Source organism: Nycticebus coucang, chromosome 7, assembly GCF_027406575.1.
Source record: "Nycticebus coucang isolate mNycCou1 chromosome 7, mNycCou1.pri, whole genome shotgun sequence".
Lineage (NCBI taxonomy): Eukaryota > Metazoa > Chordata > Mammalia > Primates > Lorisidae > Nycticebus > Nycticebus coucang.
In genome coordinates, this window is record NC_069786.1 from 59,774,123 (window position 1) to 59,800,008 (window position 25,886).

The following is a 25,886-nucleotide window of genomic DNA, read 5'->3' on the forward strand; positions in this document are numbered from 1 at the left end:
ATGCTAACACTCCTTGTTATTCTGTCACTAGAGTCTTGGTATCTTTCTTGATCTCTCTCTCTGGCAGAGCATGAAAGACTTCCCTCCATAGCCCCTACCCCCTGTACATACACACTCCCCACCCACCACCCACCACATGGTTCCTCCATTGCTTTGCCTTTTTTTTTTTTTAAACTTAAGAATGATGCACCAGGAACAACTACAGAGTACAAAAGATGAATCTATGGATGTGACACTTGTAAAGGGTAACCCTATTTCACAAGTGAGATGGGACAAAAAAGAGAGAAAAAAGGCCACTGAAGCAATAACTGCTCACTGAATTACCATTAAATTGTAAGATTTACAATCCAACGGACAGTAAGTGCATATCTAATGGAGTTTGTCCTCTAAAAGAATATAAAGGGAAGCTTTGCGGCATGAGATGTGTGTAGGTGATGTATGTTTCTTTTAATCTATTTTTTAATTAAAAACAAAAAGTTCAAAAAAAAAAGGACACATTGCAGAAACACCAGCAAAACCCTGAGGCAAACTTAAAAGCTTTAATTTCAAATGTACTTTATATTAACTGTTCTTATTCTCTATCAAATTGAATTAATTCCTCCAAATACAAAATGTAAGAAGTATAGAAAAACAAGAAGTCGTGCTATACCTCACATGCCCTAGTACATGAACAGTTAAACATTTGAATTGTTCCTGGAAAAAACACTGAGTCTAAATGTTTGGTTGTTTATTATGAGATTTTTTAAAAAGCAAAATAACATACAGAGTTTATTAATAGTATAATGTCATTTAATGAAGACCAAGACTTATGTTAACAGCACAGAGAGCTGTAACATTGTATTAATATTCAAATACAATATTAATGTAACTAAGCAGCAATCATATTATGACTGCTTATTTTTATTAGCACAACCTCCAGAAAGGAATTGACTATTTTGAAACAAAATTATTTAAAATACTCTAATTCTTAAACAACCATTAACACAAATTCTAATAATCATCGTCTGTGCTCCTTTCCAAAGAAAACATTGGGGAAATAATGCCTATTTCCACCTCTTGACAGACAAGCACCTAATAAACATACCTGGTCAGAAGTTTATGCACACAGAAAATATTTTAGCAAAAGCTTTCTGGAAAAGGAAAAAATTGATATGAAGTAGCTTAAGCAATATTTGTTGGAAGACTTATTTATCTTGTTTAAGTAAATTGATGTTTTGTTTAAGCAGTATGATAAAAGCCACTGTCCTTGAATTAAGTAAAATGTAAAACTATTATTCCGGTTTTGCAAATCTCTGCTTTGCTCTTCTCACCTCTCCCCACATGATCTGAATTTTATTTTAAAGGATTAACAAGTAACATCTACGATCAGCAATGATATCCTTGTTCTTTTAAACCTTAGTGAATCAAGTTCGGCAGAGGTGAAGTAGTGGAATTATCAGTACAAGTGGCTGTGTCATCAGAGTCTTCAGAAAGGTGCTGTACAGAAATGCCTAAATAAACAGCAGCATAGAGGATTTCATATATGAGATATATACACATCTCTCTCTGTCTCTCTCTCACACACAAAACACACACACACACACACACACACAGCCAGTTTCTGGCTATTGAAAAATATAAAGTAGAGCCACTACTGTATATAAAGCAAAAGGCATTGGCTACTATATGTAAACTAAAAGGCATTTGTAATCTCCCTTCACATCAATTTTAACTTCAGTTCTAGCTTAAGTGATGTACTGTTTGCTCCTCACCCTTACCAAGACATTTAAAGATAATCTTAAAAATCAGTTGGTTAGAGCCCCTCTCTTATGCTGTAGTTAGCCGGAGAATTTCCAGCATCTGATGAAGACCAATGGACCACCTGATACTTTTTCAGCAGGGTGATAAAATTAACGGATGGTTTTGATTTGCTTGAAGAATTACTTCCCTTACTTAATTGTTTAAAGTGCACAGTATTAACACAAAGTGGGGGGGGGCAGAAGAGAAAATTAAGAAGGTGACTGTAGAGCCTGAGCTAATTGCAAGCTGATCAGATTGTGCCATGCAAGAACTCTCCCTCGGTTACCTACCATCACAAGCTCTGGTCTTTTCCACCCTGCTGCTGCAGCAAACAAGCTGATTTGCTAACAAAGTGGTCAGCTCGGCACTCGCCCAGCGGCTCACAGGGTCCACAGACGGCTGCTCTCCATGCAGAGAATCTCAAGCTCCATTTTCCAATCTGATTACACGGCTCCTTGTTCCAGCAGCCTTAAACCTTCATGGCAGTTTACCAACATTTTCATCACTTTTTTCTTTTACAAAGCAAAAGAACTGATAAGCTCTCAGGTACCCAGGATTTCATAGTCAATGGCTGGCCAGCAGCCAGCATTCCCTCACCACACAACTGTTTCGGGCCACACTGCATAAAGCAGACAGGATTTACCAGGCTGCACAGAACCATTAGAATTTTGCCGTGTACACAAGTCAGCAGCATGTTTCTGTCCTTACAGATGTCAACTATTGTGTCTAATCACATCTAGGGAGTACAGAGACCTAATAAGTGCCCTGCCTGCCCCCCTCCCCACAAAAAGCAGCAACGCAAAGCAAACCAATGAGCATATGCCCATGAATCCCACTGTCACCCTAACTAAGGTGCTCAGGAATTCTGCCTGGTAAATGCAAATGCGAAGCACTAAAAACTGTTTTTTAAAAAGTCCCAGTCTGATTACCTAGACCAATTAACTCGATTACCATGAAAATGATCCTAATGACTCTCCATTAAAATCTAAAATGTTGTGGACAACACAAAATAACTGATTAGCATCTTGAAACTTTGGCAATTCCCCAGAACTTAAAAAAAGGCAAACCAAAAGATGCAGAAATGAGCAAAAGGAGCACAAATTTATCACCTCAAGCAGCTTCAGGAGAATTAATCTTATACACTTTAATTCCCAGAAATCACACCAGGCAGTCAGCATGAGTTTCAACCTAATATAGTCAGATTCGAAAGTTTAAAACAACAGCTGCTATAGCATTTCCAGGAGAATGTCTTTGCATAGACTCTTTCTCTCACATAATATTTTTAAAATTCATTTTTTTTACCTGTAAGCCCATGAGCCTAAAATGCAAAATAAACATGGCCCTAAAATGTGAATTATGTTACAGTGAGACCATGTAAATGTTCATTCATTGCATGCTTCTGTTCAACCAAACAACAAACAAACAAAAAGTAATAAAAAAGCCTCCTTCAGCCATGACCAGTAACTTTCTAACAAAGATAATGTAAAAGAAAATGGTTTATAATGTCTTTGGCCATTCCTGGTTCATTTTGCATAATATTGATCTATAATAAAGGGTTTGTGGTGGGGGGGAAGGAGAGGAGTCTGCAGTTATGGGAAAAAATGTACAACTCTGCTCGCACAATGCCTCAGTACTCGAGCTCACCAGTGCACTGACCCTCTGTATCTCTGGAGTCATTAGCTGGAGTCCCAGCCCTGCCTCCAGGAGGGGGATTTGAACTCACACACCAACGTGGGGAGATTGGGGATTTTGAGCATGCCAGACAGAAGGGTCGTTCCTCCTCGCTGGTGAGGAGGATGCCTGTCCCCTGGGGAGGAGAAAACTGGATGAGTGACTGTTGCCAAGACTCAGGCAATGGACGTGCTGCTGACTCAGGAAGGGACTCTGACAGCTCCCCTGCTTCAGTCCAGCCGCTCTGAGTGGGAGCGGCTTTAGGGCAGCAGCACTGACAGGTACAAGCAAAAGTTAGCAGAGAATGGAAGAGAGATGAAAGAGGGGATGAGGGAGCAAACGAATAGCAACTCCTTTCCCAGCCACACATACACAGAGAATAAACATTTTCCTTCTTGCAATTTGATATTGCCCAACAGATAAAAGATGTGTTTGTGGAAATGCATATTCAGAACACCCACAGCATTTCTCAAGGGACTTTAAAAGAAGACACACATTTTAAAAACTGATAGGCTAGGCTGGGTATCTATCCACATCTGCAATACTGCAAAAGCCCATAAGCTCAAGGAGAGCACACACATACACACACACACACACCCATATATGTATTTGCATGTGGGTGGTATTCTGCATAAATGACTGTCAACTTAAAATGCCATTCTCTAATTTATATGCAAATTCTACCTCTGCTAAAATAAAAACATATTTTAAGCAGCTTATAGTGCCAACACATTATTCCCATGAATGATTCCTAGTAAACTATTTATGCCAACTGTGGGTTTTTTTTTATGATTTATTGGATGGTGAACGAAACCACTTAAACTATAGTTGTCTGTATGAATCAGTAATTTTCATGTTTCTAATTAAAATGTAAACAGCGTAATGAAGACATCAAGTTTTTAGGCAAATGTCTCTTCCAGTGCCACTTGGGGTATGGTAATTACTGGAGCAGATCTATGGATGCTCCTGAGTCCTCTACAAGTCCAGATTAAAAGCATTACTGCTAAACCTGGCTTCTTACACAAGGGAATTGTATACTTTAACCAGTCCCGGTTGCTTACATATGCATGTTGGCACTATCTTTACAAACTAGTCATTAAAAAAAATCAAAATGGAAAATAACAAAGGAAGTAATTCATATTTAAAACGTTGATTAAAAAACATTTACTAGCAATCAAAACACTGGAACTAGATCCACTTGAATTTGATTCCCTGCCAGTAGGATCTTGGTAAAAAAAAAAAAAAAAAAACAATGGAAAGAAAGAAAAACAGTTACCAAACTGTGTCTACCTTAAAATCTATAGAACCCAGATCTAGGTTGAGAGGTGAACGGATAAACTGACTCCAGATTTAAAGATAACGTTAACCCAAGATTTACTCTATTTAAATAAACAGTTGAAATAAAATAAGTTTATCATTTACCAATTAGCAAAATTTAAAAAGTAATAATATGTGACCCAAGGAATAAAAAGGTGTCATTTTTCTTCATCGTACGGGAGGATATAGAAAGTGCCTTTGACAGAAAACTGTAATCTGTTTTCTTTTTTATTTCAGCGTTTATTTCTCTCTGGAATTCGTCAAAATTTATCCTACAGCAAATGACCTCTTACACGTGCTGAAGAAATACCTCACCTCTTCTGCTTACAACTGTTAATTGAACTTCTCTCTGAAGCCTATTTTTCCAAGTCACCCAGTACACTTGCTTTCCATATTTACTACTCAGCACCAGAATAGTTCTTTTTAAGAATTTTGTACCACCCCTCCCGCCAAACACGCCTTATAAATAATATGGCCACACTTACAGTGAGCAGTTACGGTTAAAATTTGCAGTGATATGAAGACTGTAAAATGTATGATAAAAGGAGGATGCTCCTCCCCCATTCCTACTTCCACTCCTGGACCCATACTCCAAAGACTGCGATGGCCAATTTTCACAATATTTTTACATGAATTCTAGACAAGCATGTTGCTAAGGCTGTGGAATTGAGAATGGATTAGAAATGTGAATGTGGGGGACGGGTGAGGCAGAAGAAAGAGCCATTTTTGTACTGTAACATATTATTACTAAAGTCACATCAACAAACATACACTCCACCGTCCTGGGGTCGGGGGGAATGTCTGACCTACAAGCGCTTTCTACCACTTTTCCACCTAAAAACACAATCAGCCTTCCCCCCCCCCCCATTTGGGCACAGAGTCATGGTATTTTGGGGGCCAGTGAGGACTGGAACATGGAGAAAGAGGATTTGAGAGAGGCACATTTTGGAAATGTATAAAAAAAATGAACACTTCTGAGGGTTTGCAGAGGGAAAGAAAGCTGATTAAACAAGGCCAAGTGTTTTTGTCGGCCTACGGGTGATATTCTACTTGTGTTCAGTATGGGAAGTGTTGCAAGTACAGGCATCATTTCTATTCGCTTTGTGCCAGAAAGGTAAACACACTGGATTGCATTGTGGATTAAAACAATAAGAAATCCCTTCCCTCTCAGCCTTTCAAGGCCGTGTTAATCGGGTGTAATTTTTAATGAACACTAGCTGCTTGGTACTCATTCAAGACATTTCATTAGAAGGTAATTCATTTAAAAATCAACATTTCAACCATATCAAGCTGTAACCTTTCCTGAAATGTAAATGAATGGTTTAAATGAGAAGATTAATAAAAAGGGATGTTCCAATTCCAAGCATGGCATGCTATGTATTTTTAAATTTGTCTATGCCAGATGCTGTCAGTCAGAACAAAAAACTGTCCAAGCAGACAATCTGTGCGTCTGAATGTTGATCATGTTGGAAAGTACAGGGGGGAGGAGGGGAGAGTGTGTCAAGGATTCACGGTCCTTCATCTTTGCAGTAGAGCAAACACGTCTCTCAGTATAGCGACAGACAGCTGCTTCCACTTTCTAATGTGCCCTAACTTAGATCACTGAAAGAATTGTCAGCACTCAGAGAAACACACAAAGATAACACAGCCAGCTGCCATGGAGGGGAAAAACAGCACAGCTCAGAAGAAATGGGATTTGTTCCATTTGCATGATGCTGCCTCCCCTGGGCCCCTTTCTTTCAAATCCAAAGCACAAAAGACAACACTTAACATATTTGCTTAAAGATGACAACCTCATGTTGATTTCATTTGGATGTAACAGTGTCAGGATTACAGATATAAGAATATATTATATCTGTAACAGAGACTGACAAATGGACCCATCAGTGGAACTGTCTGATTCATCTGCTTATACAGCCATTTTACCATCCCAAGGGTGCCATCTAAGTAGTAACTTTAGAAGACTGAAGGTCTAATTTTATTACACCACATTTCAACCTACTAAACAATATTATTTCTAAAATAGATCATTTTTATTGGAAGTCTCCCTGATGAAAAATCCAGTAGACACCAGAGAATTTATGAACTGTATGGGTCCTTTGAACTCAATATACTGCCCATTTTAAACAACTTTTCTTGCTGTATGGCAAAATCCCAGTATCAAATAAGTGAAAGTTAGAGAGAGACTATGTATGTTTTGAGCGTCTAACAATATAGATACAAAAACAGACTTTTTTATATACTTGTAGAGAGTGGAACATAGAGATTATAGATGATGTGGATAACTATAAAATCAGGTCTTATGTGGTCCATTTGAATGAAGTCTTCATAACCACTTACTTCCGTCTATTCCATTACACGTCTAAATATCTTCCCTCTCTACAGCATCTATACTTCAGTAGCAGCTATATGAATGATCACTGCCTGTCAGTATCTCTTGTACATATACTCAGTGTGACTTCCAGTGAAGAGAGCCTTTAGGCAGAGATACAACATAATGTAAAGCAACACTGGCTAGCCACTAGTCTTTATAAAACGTGTGGCGAAGGAAACCACGGTCCTAATCTATAGCTTATCTATTTTCAAAAATCTTTATTCTCTATGGCTTTATGAATTTTAACTTTACTTTTGAGTTAAAAAAAAAGATTTAGGATTATGTGAGTGAATTATTTACATCGCCATGACTTTAATTTACTTGACTGGAATTATGGGGACAAGAGTAGAGACACAGGACTAAGGAGAACGAACCCAGTCTTTACATTCTTTACACACGCAGACTCATGAACACATACACAAACACACAAACGTCTGGGCACGTTGAACCCGCAGCCCAACCAACTGACTTCCCATAACAAAATGCTGGCTCCCTGTGTTCCTGGATATGTCCAAAGGAAAGCTCTAGTGCTTGTTGCTATTTACTGGCAACAGTATAATTCACTCATTTGGTTTTGTTTTATAAAATAGAGAAACTGCTATATGTAAAATTTCTGCACAGCAGATGGTTACCAATCATTATTTTCCATTTGTTTAGTTTCTCGTAAGAAGAAGAAAACCTGTGGGGTAGTGATGCAAAGAAAACTAGCAGCCTGCATGATAAGCCAACCAGTGCCAGAAGCATTAAAAAAAAAATCGCTTTTATCACATAGTATATCAAGACTAAATATAATTTGGGGGGATGGGAAGGTTATTCTCGCCATCCCGAGCCATAAAGGAAAATGCCACTAGAAAAATTTATTTTATTTCTTTGTATAAAATCCTCTAAAAATTAGCCTCTCTATATTTTTTAAGTGATCAAAGTTTCTAGAAGCAACTTAATATCAACATTAATTAATGTTTGTCATCACACAAGCTGAAATCACTTTCTTTACCTCTAAGTAGCCCAGTTGTCCAACAGAAAATGGGAAATAAGAGCCGTTTGTGGACAAGTGCACATGCACGGAAAATTAAGCTGTAAATATCTGGACCAGGTTATTACTGGAATCTGGAAACATCTGGGGCTACAGAACAAGCCAAGCCCCATTTCCACAATGTCCAGGTAATTGCTTAAATGATTTATACCTTACTGTTTCTATTAAAAATGTCTTTAAAGAGAAACATTTGTAGGTTTGGCTCTGCAATAAAAACTGGTGTCTGACTTCACTTGTACAAAATCTTGTGAAAGATGCTACATTTCTTCAAGGACATATGTTTCCCTAAACTAAACTCTGGACAAAAACTGAGTGCTAATAGAAGGCGTGGTCAGCCACTCAAAGAAACAATCATTTCATGACAGCAAATGTTAAGTAGTTCATTTGTGATCAGAGGATGAATTAAAAAACACTCTTTTCATGTGTATATGACATATATATTCAAGCCATTTTAGGGTGAACTTGTATTTCAACATCATTTTCAATTTCAGTTTTAATTAATTCCTCATAAATCTTGTTTCCTGAGACAACTGAATATCCAACCAAACCTAACCCCTAAGGGACAAGTGCCACCTCTCAGACTTAGGACACTCAGTTAAGAATCTGCAGAGGGCTCAGTGCCTGTAGCTCAGCAGCAAGGGCGCCAGCCACATACACCAAAGCTGGCTGGTTTGAATCCAGCTTGGGTCTGCCAAACAACAACTACAACCAAAAAATAGGAGGGCGTTGTGGTAGGCACCTGTAGTCCCAGCTACTTGGGAGGCTGAGGCAAGAGGATTGCTTAAGCCCAAGAGTTTGAGGTTGCTGTGAGCTGTGACGCCACAGCACTCTACTGAGGGCGACAAAGTAAGACTTTGTCTCAAATAATAATAATAATCTGCAGAGATTTAAATTGGTTCACTTAGTGTCTGTATGGAGCTAGCAACTAACCCATTCAGAATAAACGAACTTTCAACACTGTCACATGTTTCACAGACAAGGCGCTCGACTGAATAAACACATACACATATGGACGTGGCAGAGATATGTGGTTGTATTCACCTGAAAAAAATTTAGGTTTTATTTCAGATTTTAAGCCAAGAGGACAAATACATGTTTCATTTTCTTCAAGCAGAAAGAGGGACGGAGGGAGGGGGGTGGGGCCTTGGTGTGTGTCACACTTTATGGGGGCAAGACATGATTGCAAGAGGGACTTTACCTAACAATTGCAATCAGTGTAACCTGGCTTATTGTACCCTCAATGAATCCCCAACAATAAAAAAAAAAAGAATGGCCATGTCTAGACTTAGAGAAAAATTCAATTACTGACAGCTGTTAACTCCACCCTTGCAGGTAAAATACAAAGAAGGGAAGAAAAACTACAAAAGGACAAGAGCAGAACAAACCACTGACTACTCACTCTTAACCAGGCTTCTATTTTGTGGCCACCAACTTACCTTACTACCCTTGGAGAAGAACACAGGAAACGCCCAATTTTCCTCCAAGATAAGACTAAAAGAAAATGGCTAATATTTTAGGAGTGAAGAATTTGCATGAATGTGTTTATTTACTTAGTTTAAAACCCCACAACTTCCTGATTATAAACCAAATAGAGTTTTAATAAGCCTGTATCTTTTCAATCTTCCCTCAATTTAATTTGGTTCTTGGCAAGCTACCATTTACAGGATTTACAATTTATGGTCTTTACTCACAGTCTGAGGGGTTTTAATTTATATTTAAAATTTTTAACTGACTTGAAGTTTATTGAATGGCTTCTAGAAAACCAGAAGCGCCAACTTAACAAAGGAACTAAAAAAATGGGTCTTCACTATTGTAGCCAAACTGCAAAAATGCTTTTGCTACTTTTAACAAATTGTTTCACAATCTTTACTATTCTACCTACAATATACTGTCCTTTCCTATTAAAGGTGCAGTGTTTTTCGCAGTTAACTAAGCAACATTTATCCACCGTAACTCACTCACTGGCACATCTTTGTGATGGTACAGATTCAACAATCAGCACTGCAAGTGATTTTCTTCTACATAGAATGTATGAGATCAACCCAGATTTGAATATGAAATGGTAAGATAGCATCTAGAACTTTTCAGTTCTAAAGAGCCTAAATTGGAAGAAAGCTAGTGACCTTTCACAGTAAAGGTTATAGGTTGTCTTAGTAAAACTGTATTTTTAAAGAATGACAATAGTGTCTTTGTTTTATTTTTTCTGTTTTTTTTCTTTTCATGAAGCAATATGAACAAGTACTTTTCTCTGAGACATCTTTAGGTTTAAAAACACAAATAAAATTGTATATCAAATTGGCATGTTGTACCCCACAAATTCAGTAATGTACACTGTTATGATCTACTAAAAAAACACATAAACTTTGTAAAATACTGTTGACCAACACATTACGATTTCAACATAGGATCAAACTGAATTTCCCTTAGAATATTTTATACTGCTAGTTATTGTAACATTAGTGACAGAATTGAGAAAGAAACTGACCCTTCCAAAAGCACACAAACCCAACTGGTAAAGAAACGGAACCCCTAGAAGACAAGGTCACTGGGTATAACACCAGCTCAATTGTTTACTGCCCAGTATTCAGTACAAAGTAATAGTGTGAAACACGAAACGTAAAATGAAGCGATGCCAATTAAAATGTTATCCAAAAACACTGACAAACTAAAATTGATAAGCTACCTTATCAATTGCATATCAACTAGGTCACCATCACGTTCCCAAAGAAATCTGTCTTGAGTACTGATAGGGCACATATTTGCACATTGCCTATTTATCAGAAAAAGGACAAAATAGAAAAAAATTCCTTGGGAAGTGCTGATTTCCCATGTTCAACCAAAGGCTAAATAACCAATTGTCAATCAACTTTATGTTGGCAAGAAGTTAATCTGGAAGTCTCAAACTCTAGTATCTTTATAATCCTGCACTCTGGATTTTCAGACTAAAAACACATGAGGAAAAAAACAGACAGAGCATAGTGTGTTAAAGATCTGTGTTACTGTCTGTATCAAAGTAGCTAAAGATTTGTTTTATAAGATTTTAAAGATAACATAATGATGTTGTTTTTATCAAATAGTTTAAATGCTTTCCTAGGTAGAGATACAAAAATAGAATTAATAGCTGTAACTCCTTTTTTGGCATATAATTATAAAACTATTCTTCAGGGTTATAAAGTCTTTCGTTGGTAATTAAATTACATAAAGAGTATAGAAATTTCAATTTTTTAAATGAAATCCACAATTTTAATAATTCTGCTCTTTAAATATTTTTAAAAGTATCTTTCAATTTTTTTAAGTAATATTAATAAAAGATTAACCAAGTGACAGTCTCCTGCGTTTCTATCCATTTAATTCACCAAACATTTATTGAACACCTATTATAGCTCTTGTATTATAAATACATGTGGAACAAGTTAAAAATAGAAATGAATTAGCTGTGTCTGCTCTCAAGGAATTGAAGATTTCATAAAAGAGAAACATGAATGCCCAGCCATCTATATAGTAGGAGACAGAAGATGGTAAATGATCAAAAGGAGATATTTTTACAGTGCTTAGAAAATATTAAGTAGATACTGAAATGGATCCTAATTAGGCTCAAGGAAGTCTTCATAGATGATGCAACATCTGACCTGGATACTAAAGTCCTAGTAGGATTTCAACAGGTAGAGAAACAGCACGCCAGAGTCAAAAGAAGGCAAACAAAAGACGGAGTGCTGATAAAGAGGGGCTTGCTTCCAGTTTGACAAAAATCCAACTTCCATATTGATCTTTATATATGTGTGTGTGTGTGTGTGTGTGTGTGCATTTTTCTTTTTTAACCTATTTGAGGTTCCTAACACCACTGCTTTAAGTTAAGCTCACTGTCAGTCTATTTAAATCTCTTATGGGGTTAAAGCATTAACTAACTAATACTCATCAACTCTTAAAGATACTAGAATTGCTGACACTTTTGCTTGCAACCAATTAGTAAGCATATTTAATGAATGCATACCATCCCTTCAAAAGGGCTCAACAAAGTGATAAATGGTCCTTGAGCTTTCCTCATTGTTTCCAAGACAATTTCTGGAGCTTTTAAAAGAAAAACAAAAATCTTTTCATTAGCCGTGGGCAACTAGCAAGGTTCCAAGTTATTCAAGCTCACTAGTCCATGACAAAGCAGTCATGGATTACGCAGAATTGTAAGAAATCATAGTAGTCATTGAATCAACTCTCTTTTCATAAAAAAGTAAACTGAAGTTCAGAGAGGTTGAATGACTCACCCAAGGCAACTACTATGACAGACTGTGGGATTCTAAGGACACTTCTCTCATCACTGTCACTTTCCTGAGGAACTCTCAACCATCATCATGGCAATGTTCTTAAGCATCAAGATAAGTGGTTGAACTTCAGCCAGATAGTAAACTATCTCTAGTACATTAGTATATTCAATTCTAAATAGATACTTTTATTTTTGTGACTTCAAACCAGAAAAATATGTATTTTTTTAAAGATGAAAAGTTTAAGATCTTATGAGATGTATCAGCTTTTGGTTCAAAGAGGTTCTTAAGTCCTAAATTTGCATTATCCAAAGGGCTTAAAAGATATAGGTCATCCCCCCAAATATCCATTTAACTGATCTAGGGGAGGGCTTAGGCAAGTTTTTTTTGTGTGTGCTTTGTTTGGGCAGTTTGGGTTTGTGTGTGTGTGTGTGTAATGAAGGCACAGCTAGCATTTACAGAGCAAATACAAACTTTATCAACCAATTTTGCTCAAATCAAATCAAAGCATTATCTCCTTCAGTGATCTGAACTCCTGTTATGGCAATAAATACTTTATTTTCCAAAAGAAGCCTTGAAGGAGATATATAACAATCCTCTGTGCCTTTTCTTCTGTAACTTCATTAGTGGCCTAAGCTAATTGAGTATAAAGTCTAAGAGTAATAGAAACTGGCTTTAAATATGTATGTTTTCGCACTTTTTCAAATCTTGGGAAGAAAAATATCAATAGTTCTTTTAATTTGTATGCTCACAAATCCCATATATTCAGGATTTTATAAAGAACCTGTCATTTTTTAAAAAGGAGAACATAATAATTTGTTTAGATTATAATGCTGCATGCTATTTTTTTATTTTTTATTGTTAAATCATAGCTGTGTACATTAGTGAAATCAAGGGGTACAATGTGCTGGTTTCATATACAATCTGAAATATTCTCATCAAACTGTTCAACGTAGCCTTCATGGCATTTTCTTAGTTATTGTATGTAGACATTCGTATTATGCCTTTAGTAAGTTTCGCCTGTACCCATTCTAAGATGCACGTAGGTGTGCACTAGTCAGTAACTCTTATCAAGTGATCACTTTTCTCACATCATTATATTAGGATTTAATTTACAAAATTGCTAATATCATTTTTAATAAGAGCCACATAAAAATAGTCCTTAACCTTAGCTTTGCCTCAACAACTTTCCCTAATTTCTTTTCCCTTTAGCTATTTCTCCCATTCCTACAAGTTGTTTTTCATCAAGGTCAGTTTGTCCGTGACAAAAAAATGCCACTTTGTTTTCTCCCACTACATAGCCCAATATCATCTTAATTAATTAAAACTTCCTCACCATGATCTAAATATCTCATTCTAGTGGCTCAAGGGAAATTTTATTTTCTAGATGATCAAGTAGTAGGAAGGAAAGAGGGAGGGAGGGAGGAAGGGAGGAAGGAAGGAAGGAAGGAAGGAAGGAAGGAAGTCTGGAGCCCTTCAAAATAGTACACAGGTAGGTGAGTAAGACTGTATAGCCCAGTGGGAAGATGGCTGAGAGGCCAAGGTTTTTGGTGAGTATATAAATAGCAAAATGGCAGAAAACCTTTTCCCCTTAGCCCTAAGCAAATGGCTGGAAAGCTGGCTGCTAGTAAATATACATAAATATTTTTAAAGCATGTATGTAGGTACACATGTGCCTTACAGTCATACATCAGCAATGCCTCCCATGACACTTTAGTGACCTTTTGGTGTAGTAGAGTAGATTTCAAGGAACTGTCAATACAGTGTGGTGAAGCTACAGATGTTTACTCATCATTATAATAAACAAACCTATACTATATGTTGTACTGTCCTCGCTGAGTTTCTTTAAAAATAAATAGTACAAAATAATTTCCTCTTAAGCTCTTTTTACTTTGATGCTAAAACAAAATAAAACAAGACAAAAATCCAAAAATAAACATTATTATATATATTTATATATATAATATAAACAGTATTATATATATATTCATAGAGGACTTATTGAAGAATAAAACATAATACAGAACTTTCAATATTAAGTTTTGTCCTAATACTTTAACTGCTTAAATGTTATTGACAGAGACTTCACACCCATGTTCCAAAAATGATTTTGCATATGTACATGATTTTTCCCTTTTTAAAGAGATACTGGCTTAAACTAAACATTTATTTCTGAATAAGATCCTACTATCTTACTATCCATGAGTAAATTCACACCAAAAATTGGTTTCCTGGTCTTCTTAGAATCATATAAAACATATTTTTCCCATTAGGGAAAACAATGTATTCATAGTACATTTTAAATCTTCATGGAGAAAGAATAAGAACTATTCATATAAGCACATAAAATTTCAAAGCTGGTGATATTTTCTCCTTCAAGTTTGTCAGACAAGGATTCAGGGCCTCGGGGTCCCAATGTACACATTTGGCTCCTATCAATACTCCTTCCCCCAAACGTTGCTTAATCTTGTGAATAAAGCAAATGAAAATTTCTCTTTAAAAGAGAACTGTGTACTGACACTACTGGCAAAGGATACCACAGTAGGGCAGGGGAATAAGAGCCGCATCTTTTGTAAGTTGGGGCTAAAATTGACTCCAGATTTGTGATTCATGAACAGAAATGCAGTTTTCATATAGATGTGCTTTAAAAAGTAAAAATGGCAATTATTCTTAACAAGTTACATATTGGGTATTACTCTTTAAAAATGACTCATAAAATATCTTTTTAAGTACTTAAAGTCATGAATGTGTTTTACTCTTTTACCTCTGCTTGAATGTAATTTTTCATTTTCCAGGAAGGGATACATTTTCTAACTAACCCCGTTAACCTAATTACTCATAAAGAAATACCAAAAGCATCCCTGACATCAATACCTTCACAAAGAAATGTATCTGTGCACATGCACGAGAACGTATTCCATTTAGATAATCAAAACTATAATTTTGATTTAAAAGATTCAATGCATGTAATTCCTAGCAGTAAAATTTATCAAAGGCACTTAGCTTGCAAACAGTAAGGCTGCCCTGTCTATATCCTTATTTCTTCTTCCCTATACATAAATTCAAAAATATGAACTGTTATTAGTATAAACTAATAGTACTGTTTATTTAATAGCATTTGTTTGATTTTGGATTGTAATGAAAATGCCTTTAATCTTAAGGGAACCTTTTATTCTCCTCAGAATAATTATTTTGTAAGATTAAAATCAGAGAATCATGCCTAATTAAGATTATAAGTTAGCATTACTAAGGTATATGATCTAAGAAAAAGAGTTTAGTTCACTTCAATTTGAAGTGAAGAGGTAGAAGTGAATAGAAGAAAAATAAAAGAGTTATTTTTTGGCACAACAATGTAGTATGTTGCCAAATATTTACTCAGATTCATGGTTTAATCATTTTTATTAATAAAGCCAAATATTCAATATAAAAACACAACATACCAAAGGGTAATAGTAACTTAGGGGAAAAAAAGGTACCAATTGAAATTATACTACAGAAACTATAAGGAGAATATAGAACATTAAAAAATATGAATTGTGGCTAACTACCTGTTAAAAATATTTCAAGTTGCAATGCCTTTAATACAAGAGATTCCTAAACTGCAAGGTAAATTTTCAATTAAATGAGACACTGTTCTAATAGTTATTCCTGAGCTTTCTTTCATTAAAGTACATTATCAATTTGGAGAGCAACGTCCTGTTATTACACAGGGCAAAGATTTTTCTCTTAGAAGATTTCATATATAGCATTTCTCCACACAACGTCTAACAAGCCATTCAAAATAAGTTCAATTTTTTTCTCTTCCTCAAAAATATCTTTAAAGCCCCCCACCCTCACCCCAGTCTTGGGTTACATAAAAGAATATAGTTACTTTTCCCGAGCTCTTTGATATTTCCCTTCCTGGCAGAGTCATCTGATGTGAGAAATATCTTTTGAAAATAAATGGTGCAACTTCAAGTGCACTCAGATCCGTACTTGCTGGACATTCATTCCATCATATCTCAGTTTTGATTTGAAAAAGCGGTCTGACTTCAAAATTTAGTTTTAGGTATTGAGATATGAAGTTTGATCTCATTGAGAAGTACCTTGGGAAGCAAAAATATAAATGTTTTGTCTACCCATGAGCACAGAATCTTCAAACCAAAGGAGGGAAGAAGTGGTATGGTCATTGTTTTCAGGGAGAGGGAGGTTATCGTAATGTAAGTTACAAAACAAAGTTCATAATTTCAATATAATATGTGGTAAAGTTAGTGTTCCTGCATCAAAGAGTTACTTTTCCTCTTTAACACAGCAGTCACCCCATGTTTATATAGCTACGATACCACTTTCTAAAGTCAAAATATCAACAGTGATGTCACTGTAACAAAGTTGATTTGGGATTTGTCCTTCTTCCCGGTCACTCCTGAGTTGTGCTTTTATATTTTTTAATGGTCAAGAATTTTATGTATTTTTAGATAATTTAAGACTTCTATATAAAAATACTTGTTTTATTCATGCCTCAATCTTAGGAAAGTATAGAGGTGGTGCTTAGCATCACAGAACCTCCTAGACTCTTACTACAAATTTCACTGAAATCCAGCTATCCCAATAATTCTGAGCCTGAGAAATAAGGAAGTACCTGTATGCTAACAATTAAAAAAACAAACAAACAAAAAAAAACCCATAAAATTCCTTTTAAGAATATTCACACAGGGCGGCGCCTGTGGCTCAAGGGGTAGGGCGCCGGTCCCATATGCCGGAGGTGGTGGGTTCAAACCCAGCCCCGGCCAAAAACCAAAAAAAAAAAAAACAGAAAAAAAGAATATTCACACAAACATTCACACGATATATCAGAGGAACATCAGGCACAGGAAGCCATGAGATAAATGCAAATATTCTGGTCCCCAATTCACAGAAAGAGTGGGAGATTCCTAATGGTCCATTTTCCCATCAGTTTTCTCATTTAACTCTCCTTAGTATCTCTATGGTCAGAGACACATGGAATAATTATGGAATAGTCAGCATCCAAATAGGAAACCACAAGGCTGGCCCTAGATTAAAGCCTGTGGGTGGTGAAGAAAGCAGCCTGTGGAGGCACATGGGGCCCCAGCACACAGCGGCCCTGCATTCTAATGCTCTGCTCATGCTGAATTGAAAGTATTAATTTTTTAATAGGATGCCTCATATTTTAATTTCATACTGGGCCCCACAAATTATGTAGCTGATCCTAGGTGAAGATGGAAATGTTTTTTGATAGTCAGGATAATAATCAAAAGAATAGCAAAACGTTTACAGCAACACCCAGAAACCCATGGCTTCATGGTGCACCACTTCTTAAATTTCATTTTGGATGTTACTGCCTCCGAAAATAATATTTCATCAAGAACTGCCACATGAAAGTAGAGGTCACCCATTCTCTGATGAGTTTACTTTCACATGTGCATGGCATTTAATTGTCAGTTGTTTAAAAAGCATCAAATTGACGGAAGGCAAATATCAGTTGAATCAAGAAAAATAAAAAGAGATTTTTTTTGGGGGGTGGAGTAATAGATATTTCTATCCTCTTGCCTGGAATATATCCACAAGTAGAACAGAATAAAGATATAAAATATCAGCAGGTACCATAACTTAAGAGAAAGAAACTGAGTAAAGGTATCCTCAACTTTAAGATACTGGCAAAAAGAATATAGATATTTTGCATTTCATAATCTGCAGCAAAGACATCTTTATTGTAAATTATATACCCCTAGTAACCATTTTAATAAAAGCTACTCAACTGACAAAAGTGAGAACAAAATACTAACAAGAAGCAAATTTTCCAGGATTATAAAAAAATAAACTTTCTAGAAATGATTTCCCAGCACAAAAATATATTTAAGCTGAGTTGCAAGGATTAAAAAAAAAAGTTTAACCTTGGGCCTTCATATAATAAATCATGCATTCTACTTTTAAGATGTATCAGTTTAAAAATGGTGGGAAGCAGTGATACTATAAATGCTTTGTGAAAGTCATAGTAGCTAAAATATGAGCAAACATATCCATTTATACATATATTTAACATAAATACATCTAAATTGAAATTCTCCTTTGGATTTACTGCTTCTGATATACCCTGAAACAACCACCCACCATATGCAATGTTAAATAAAGTGCCAATATTCAAATAACAAGACAACAAGCAGATTTGTTGCATAAAATATGTAAATATTATTAACAGAAAGTGCCATATGATATCTCATGTTTTGATGGTTTCTGATCACCTATCTCTTCTGCCTTCTCAGTCTCTCAGCTAAGAAGCCTCCTCAACAGGTATGGATGGACACGCTACACTTCTGAGCAGGCACCTGCAGTTCTGCCCTGAGAAAACTTACCATACCCACCTGCCATCGGCACCATTTATTTTGACCATATTCTTGCCTACTCCTTATTTTTTCCTATCTGTGCCTCTGTGCCTCTTTTAGGAAAGATCCTCAAGTAAAGCTGCCATTTAAATGATAACACCCAAAATATGAATGAGATCAGTAATCCACAATCATGTCAAAGCAGCTATGCTTGAAATTTCTACCAAAAGTTAAACAAACAAGTTAATCCTAAAAATTCAAGGTTAGAAACAGCAAAAAATTACAAAATCCAACATAAAAACCACTTGCTAAACAGACTATTTCTTCACAGCCTTCGGGGAAAAAAAAAATCTTTCGTTTTTATAATAAACAAAAATTTAAGTATAATCTCGAGTGTGTGTGTGTGTGTGTGTGTGTATTAATTGCAAGGTGGAATAACTGGGAGACTTGCACTCCTGCAAGTGGTACCCAAAAATAATTTCTACGTTTAATTGGTGTTAACAAAATATTAGCTCTTTTATATCTCAAAAGAGACAACTATACTAAGATTGTTTTAATCAAGAGAAAAAAACAGTATCATTTTTCTGTACCATATGTTTATTCTGGTTTATCAATGACTCGAGAAGAAAATATATATGCTGATTAATGAAGTTTTATCGATCAGTAGCATACGTCAATATTTCCACACAAATGTCTACAGAATTATTTCTCCCAATCCAAAATTTATAAATCCATTTAAATTCCTGTAATTAAATTTATTAGCTCTCCAGCAATGAATGCAGCACTTTAAAATCTGTAGTACATATGTGAAATTTATACTCAAGAATATATTGATCAGAGGTAAAACATCAAATGTTTCAATTAAGCCAAGGTTCTAAGAACAAACTAGCAAGTACAAACTATAAAAGCCTACAATTGTTTCAAATACAACTAGTAATTCTGCTGATTTTAGACTATTAAAACTGATTACTTAATTAGGCAATCATTTAAGGCATCCAAACACTCACACAGACAAAAACAGGGAACATTAGCATAGCTGTCTTCACTTTGAAATGAAAATCCTGAAAAACATTGCAGACTCTCAAACTTTCCGGGTCTGTCCTTATACATAAACTAAGCAAGATACAAATCCTAAAAGGTGAAAACCTGAAACACAGGGAAAAAAAATTATCTATAATAAGAGGGGGAAAAAACAGCACTGGAAACTCAGCTGCAGAAATCTTAAATATAACTACAGAATAAAACCCTGTATTTTTACACAGAAAATATCTAATACAGTTTTAAGAAGTTCTATGATTCAGTAGTCATGAGAAAGAAAAATACTTGGTTAAAAAAAAAGATATTTCTTGAAAAAATTCCAGAGAGAGTCTATAAACTATCTTAAGAAAAGAGAAAAGCAAACCAACTCACACATACAGCTTCCAAACAGAAGGCTTACCCTCTTCCAGGAAAACAACAATGATATTTTATTGCCCTGCTATGATTCTTTCATTTCAGACATGATTAATTAGCAAGTATTACACTTCTCACAACTCTCACCACGTTCTGTTTATTTCATAGACCCACATGAAATAACAAGTAGCCACAAGCAGTATAAGGCAAGTATTCAAAAACTCTTTTTCTAGGAAGAAACACTTCTTTTATATTTTTGCCTCCAAAAATGAAGCAGGCTGCTTTTAACTTTCATACAATATTTCCCCCCCCAAAACTTGGTAATTTTCCTAACAATACTTTTTAATTCTGAATAAGGCATGCAATGTATTCAGTACTCTAGAATAAATGGCATGTTTCATCTAATATCTCTATTTTAAAAATGAAATTCAAAAGGACTTGTGAGTCCATGTAGTTTATATTGATAACTATCCACATGCAAGTTAATAAACAATAGAGATGATGTGTGCAAGCATGTTTTAGGACATGGTTTTTATAGAAAGAAAGTTTCTTTCACAAATAAAAGCTAATTGGTTACAAATATAATGAAGATAAGAGACCAGAATAATGGAGTAAAAGAGAAGGAAAGAGGGGAACTCTAAAATTTGAATGAATGAAAAACTCTTCACTCTCTGCATATTCTTCCAAATTACTCTTTCAAAATAATTTTCCTTTTGAACAATCAATTTTCAAAATGCTCCTATGTGTCAAGAAGCCAGGCATAACTGAAAGTATTATGAATGTGTATTTTAACAATCATCAATTTGTAAAGGCTGGGATTTTCCCTTCAACCTTTCAACTACTGCGTCCAGAAAACTTCCCACATAATGCAACACTAATAAATAGATCTTATTTGGTCCAGGCAACATTTTAAAAAATCCATACTGGTCAAAATATACTCGCTTTTTTTCCTATTGTATTAAATTTAGGATCAAAAACATCAAAGCAGCTTCCACCTCGAACCTAACTTTTAGAGGATCAATGTGACAAGGCAGTCCCTGATAGATGTTTCTCTTGATAAAGGACTTGTTCAAAAGAGACATTGTAGCTTTCATTTCCTGACCACAACACACTTTTAATTTGCAACAGCAGAGCTGCCAGAGTGTGAGCACTTGCCCACTTTCCAGCCTTTTAGGTTGGTAGCTCTGGTTCCTTTTAGGCCACACATTTGAGACAAACAAAATCTAAAAATAACCAGAGTAATGCAATTAGAAAACAGGAGCCACTAATGTCACTTTATGCATGTACACAAGTGTCTACTTTATATACATGTATGTATATAAACTTTCACCCCCAGAATTCTAGCGTATGATAACAAGGCTCCTAAGTGAACATCATTTGCACATCGGGCATTGAAATACACAGGGAAATAAATTATGGGACTATTATTTAATAGAAAGCAGAGACTTAAGGAGAGGCAATTTACACACTTAAATTTGCTGTTAAATGTCATGAATTATATGACTGTCCACACCAGCTTGTTTTTTCCGTATTATTGCAATGATTATTATTACTACTATCCAGAAATCACATTTAAGTATCAATACTGTGAACAAACCATCAGATTTCTGCTCTCAGCACATTGTCCGATTTAAAATTTATAAATGTAATATCCTCCTCATCACAGGCAGCGGCCCAATCTGCTCTGAATATATATTACAGCTTTAACATCACAGAGGGAAATCACCCATCTGGCAATCCCATTCGCTCCAACAGCTCCGGGGGAAAAAAAGCTGTGCTCTCTCCTCCTTAAAACATTTCTCAGGGCAAATTATGTGCATCTAAAATAAACAGTCTTCTTATTGATCGCTTCAAAGTCAACAAGTTCCAAATGCAAAATTCAATGAAATCCTTCCTATAGTGTAAGAGTGGTGTGTATTTAGCTCAATAGTCACCAGAGTCCAACCAGAAGTGTACGTCGCCGCGCAACGGGTCCTGTCGCCCCTTTCCTCGTATTCACATTTGTGTTATGAGAGAGCAGTGACCACGGACACACTACAGACCCCTGGCAGCTTTGACTCACTGTTATTCTTTTTTTTTTTTTTCATATTCTCTCTTTCCTTCTCTTTCTGTTTTCAGGAAGAATTGATGGTGGTGAGGTAGACGTAACAAAAAAAGAAAAACAGTTTTAAAGTGGACATAGCCTTTGCTTATGCAAAATACTTAACATCTTTTTGTTGTTGTTGTTCCCCTCTTAGTCTTAATTGAATATCACAAAGTGTACACACGGCATTGCCACAAGAGCTATTGAAAACCCCCTCTCACTCCATTTAACTGACCTTTTTTTTTTTTGTAAAGAAAGAGGAAAGAGCGATTGCCAACGAAGTCAATTTCAGTGCCTGATTATTTAATTCTGTCACAAGTTAAAAGTAAAAAGCGCTGACAGGCAGACAAGTGAATAGTAAGGGGGAAAAAACCTACCACTGTTCCTTAAAAGACATTAAAGACTTTGAGCAATCAAAAAATAGGTGTTTTATTTTCATGTAAAAGGAACCTCTTCACTTACCTAAAGCAAAACAAAACAAAACAAAACACTCAGAAGAACCGATCACTCCACAAAGTGCAATTATCGAGAGAGCAGATAGTCAAAATGCATTAAAAGACTAAAGGGGGGAAAAAAAAGAAATTTTCATCCAGTCCTGTTCCTGTGTGTGTACATATATACTTTCATTAGTTGGTAATCTTTCCCCACACTCCCGCCCTCTTCCCTCTTTGCCCAGCCCCCCCCACAAAACCCCCCCACACTGAGTTTAACTAATTTACATACCATTTGACTTCAGCGGTTCTATAGTGCATTGCTAGTAACATGCAACTTCGGGATTACAGCTAAAACCAGTAAAAGTGGATTCAAGTAATAAATTAATCAAAACAGAAATATATAAACAAGTGATAGCAAAAGAAAAGCAGCACGGTGACAGATTAAAACACACACATATATTTTAAAAAGAAATCATGTACCACAAGCATCTGCTTCCCAAGCAGTCTTCAATGGTTTTATCATACTATTTCATTTGTCTTTCCTATTTAGATGCAAAGGAAATAAATTCCAAAACTGACATACCATAAACACTGGTGCTACTGATCATTTCTTGCTGGCAGCACAAAAAGCTGAATTGGATTTCTCACAAGCAGGAATTCCAAAGGTTGCTTTTCATTAAAGCCACTTTTCCTCTCAGCTATCAAATGTCACTGCCTTGAAACGTGGGCCCTTTCGTCAGGTATTCATTTAACCTACATGCATATAATTAAGGGGGAAAGCAACATCAACAAAAAGGGGATCTCAGATCACAGGAGAAGAAAGAAAGGAAAAAAAGCACATGACCAGGAATGCAAGTCCATGTCAATTTCACTCACTCCCATTGAAACTAACAAGAGCTCCGGGGAGGACGGTAATAGGATCAGTGGATTGTATATACCATTAAATTATACATCTTTCTCTCCCGTTCCTTGCCAACAATACGCCCACCACGCTGTACCCCCTCCAAGATGATGTGCTTACATTTTTCTGCAACCCATCTTCTGACATTTTCTCCTTCCCCCAGCCACGAGATTGCAATTTAACCTCAACTTTTTGTGTGTGTGCAAGATTCTTATTTACACTTCTTATTTACTTAGAAGTTAGTTCCCGAAGAAAGTCTAGCCCCACCCTAGGGCTCCGCTTTCTTATTTTTTTTTTATTTTTGAAGTAAAAAGATAGTAATAAGTGAGCCCAATATAGCGAAAAACGAGATTCTTGCAATAGCGAACTCTTAATCCCATACTATTGTTACAATGATTAAGCATTAAAAATATGCATTATAATGTTTCAGGGCTACTTTGAACAGACAAATTAGACAGCAGGTTGGCGTACCGAATAGAAACGAGTGCGAATTAAATTTAATGTTTACGGCACAACTCGAAGATCTCTTTTTATTACAGGTCTTGGATCTATTTATATTCTTTAAAAATAAAACAAAAACAAATTTAAACAGATGGTAGAAAACTACGAAGCTCCTCTTACCTGAACGCGCCGGGAGAGAACCCGATAGGTTAGCGTAGCATCGATCCGATGTGTTTGCTGATGAATGGAAGCTGGGGTTAAGTGAAGGTGCCTATGATTTGAAATCATTCCAAGTTTTTGAAGGGAAGACGGACTGCAGCCTCTGCCATGTTGGAATTTCAAACCCAAAACAGCTGCTTGGAAGGAGCCAGCATGCCAGAGGCTGGGCGCAGGCGCAGAGCGCCGCCGAGCCAAATTCAAATCACTTTCACACTAAGAGCCAAAGATCAGTTTTCAAAGGAGAGAGGGAGAAAGAGGCTGAGGCTGCCGCGAGGGAGCGGAGACGCGAGGCAGTGGCGAGAGGCGGGCAGTGGCGAGGGACGGGCAGCGGGAGGACCGGGAGGGAGAGGGAGAGGCGCTCGGAGCCCGCGGAGCTGGCGGGGGAGAAAGGAGGCGGGAGGCGAGCGGCGAGAGACGCGCCAGAGATTCATGGGCAGGGAGGGCTCAATGGCCGCGCCGCCCGGCCAGCCGGCCGCCCGGGTCATGTTACACGGCCGGGGCCGCGGCGGCCGCCCAGTCTCGCCGACGCGCTCGCGCGGCCCGGAGGGGGCCCCGAGGTCATGATTACGCGCGCGAGGACTCGGAGCTCGCCCTGCGCGCCCCCTCCGGCGGCCCGGCGCGGGGCGGGAGAGCGGCGCCTTGCGGGGAAGGGCCCTTTCCTTCCCACGGGTGACCGGCCGGCTCGGGAGGGCCCCGGACGGGACTGCGCCGAGCCCCGGCCCGCGGGCCCCTCCCCGCCGGCGCCGAGCCCTCCGGACAGCTGCGGTCCGGCCACCCTCCCCACCCCCTCGGCGAGCGGAGCGGGATCCAGCCCCAAGAACTAGGTCCTCACCCGTACTCTCCCCGGGGCCCCCGCACCAGCCGGAAAATGACTTTATCTGCCTAGAAGAGGCAACTTCTGGGGGGAAATCGCGTGAACCAGTTCTCCTCCCCCGCCTCCCTGGGAATAAATAAAATCACAAGTGTCTAGGTGTGCGGTCCCCTCGAGCTCCGGGCTCCCCTCCCTACCTCCCCCAGGCGGCTCCGGCGAGGGAAAGCAGCGCCGGGGGCTGGGGGCCGACTGCCGTGCGCAGGCATAGACGTTGGGCTCCTGCTTTCCCAACCCCCCACGACGGGGCAATCTGGGGACCCAGGAGTGGGAAGAGAGTGGGGGCTTTGTGGTGTTGGGAGCTAAGAAAGAATGAAATGTGCAGTTGAGTGTGTTGCTTGCATCCCAGGGAGCAGTGCAGTGCTGATTGTCTGTTGCTGAGATAGCCTTTTGTTCGGAACATAAGGTTTAAGAAACACACACACGTTTTCTGGGGTCTCTTGTTAGATGTAAATGTGCTGCATCCAGACGCTTACTATGCAGTGTAAGCTCAGTAGGTTTACTAATCACCCCGCCCCACCCCCAAACAATCAGGATCATTTGAATGGGAACCTCATTCAGACTTCTAGGCTGAGAGTATTGCCTTCAACCTATTTCATTCTAGACTAGCCAACCATCCAACTGAGATAATAAAGCAAACAATAACATTTGATCATGATGTCTACGAGATAATGTGCCCTGCAAAGTTCTTTAGGAATTGTAATGAGAAAGAGAGTGAGTTAGGTAATAATTTCTCTTCGTTTTCATTAAATATGACTTTAATGATAAATGGTGAGTTTATACTTTGGCCTGGTGGAC

General features: G+C 37.4%; 1 protein-coding gene across 3 annotated transcripts in view; it reads right to left on the reverse strand.

The window, feature by feature from the left end:
* The window catches only part of FIGN (fidgetin, microtubule severing factor), a 130,707-nt gene extending 106,097 nt beyond the window's left edge, over positions 1 to 24,610 (reverse strand). For 2 of the 3 annotated variants that reach the window (XM_053597952.1, XM_053597953.1), the window contains exons 1-2: positions 24,182 to 24,610; positions 23,243 to 23,412 (exon numbers count right to left, since the gene is read on the reverse strand). In XM_053597952.1, the coding sequence (XP_053453927.1) occupies positions 23,243 to 23,267 (25 nt within the window). In that variant the 5' untranslated portion in view covers positions 23,268 to 23,412; positions 24,182 to 24,610. The remainder of the gene's footprint in view (positions 1 to 23,242; positions 23,413 to 24,181) is intronic. The other variant, XM_053597954.1, reaches the window with a different exon arrangement.
* Positions 24,611 to 25,886: the final 1,276 nt, after the last annotated feature.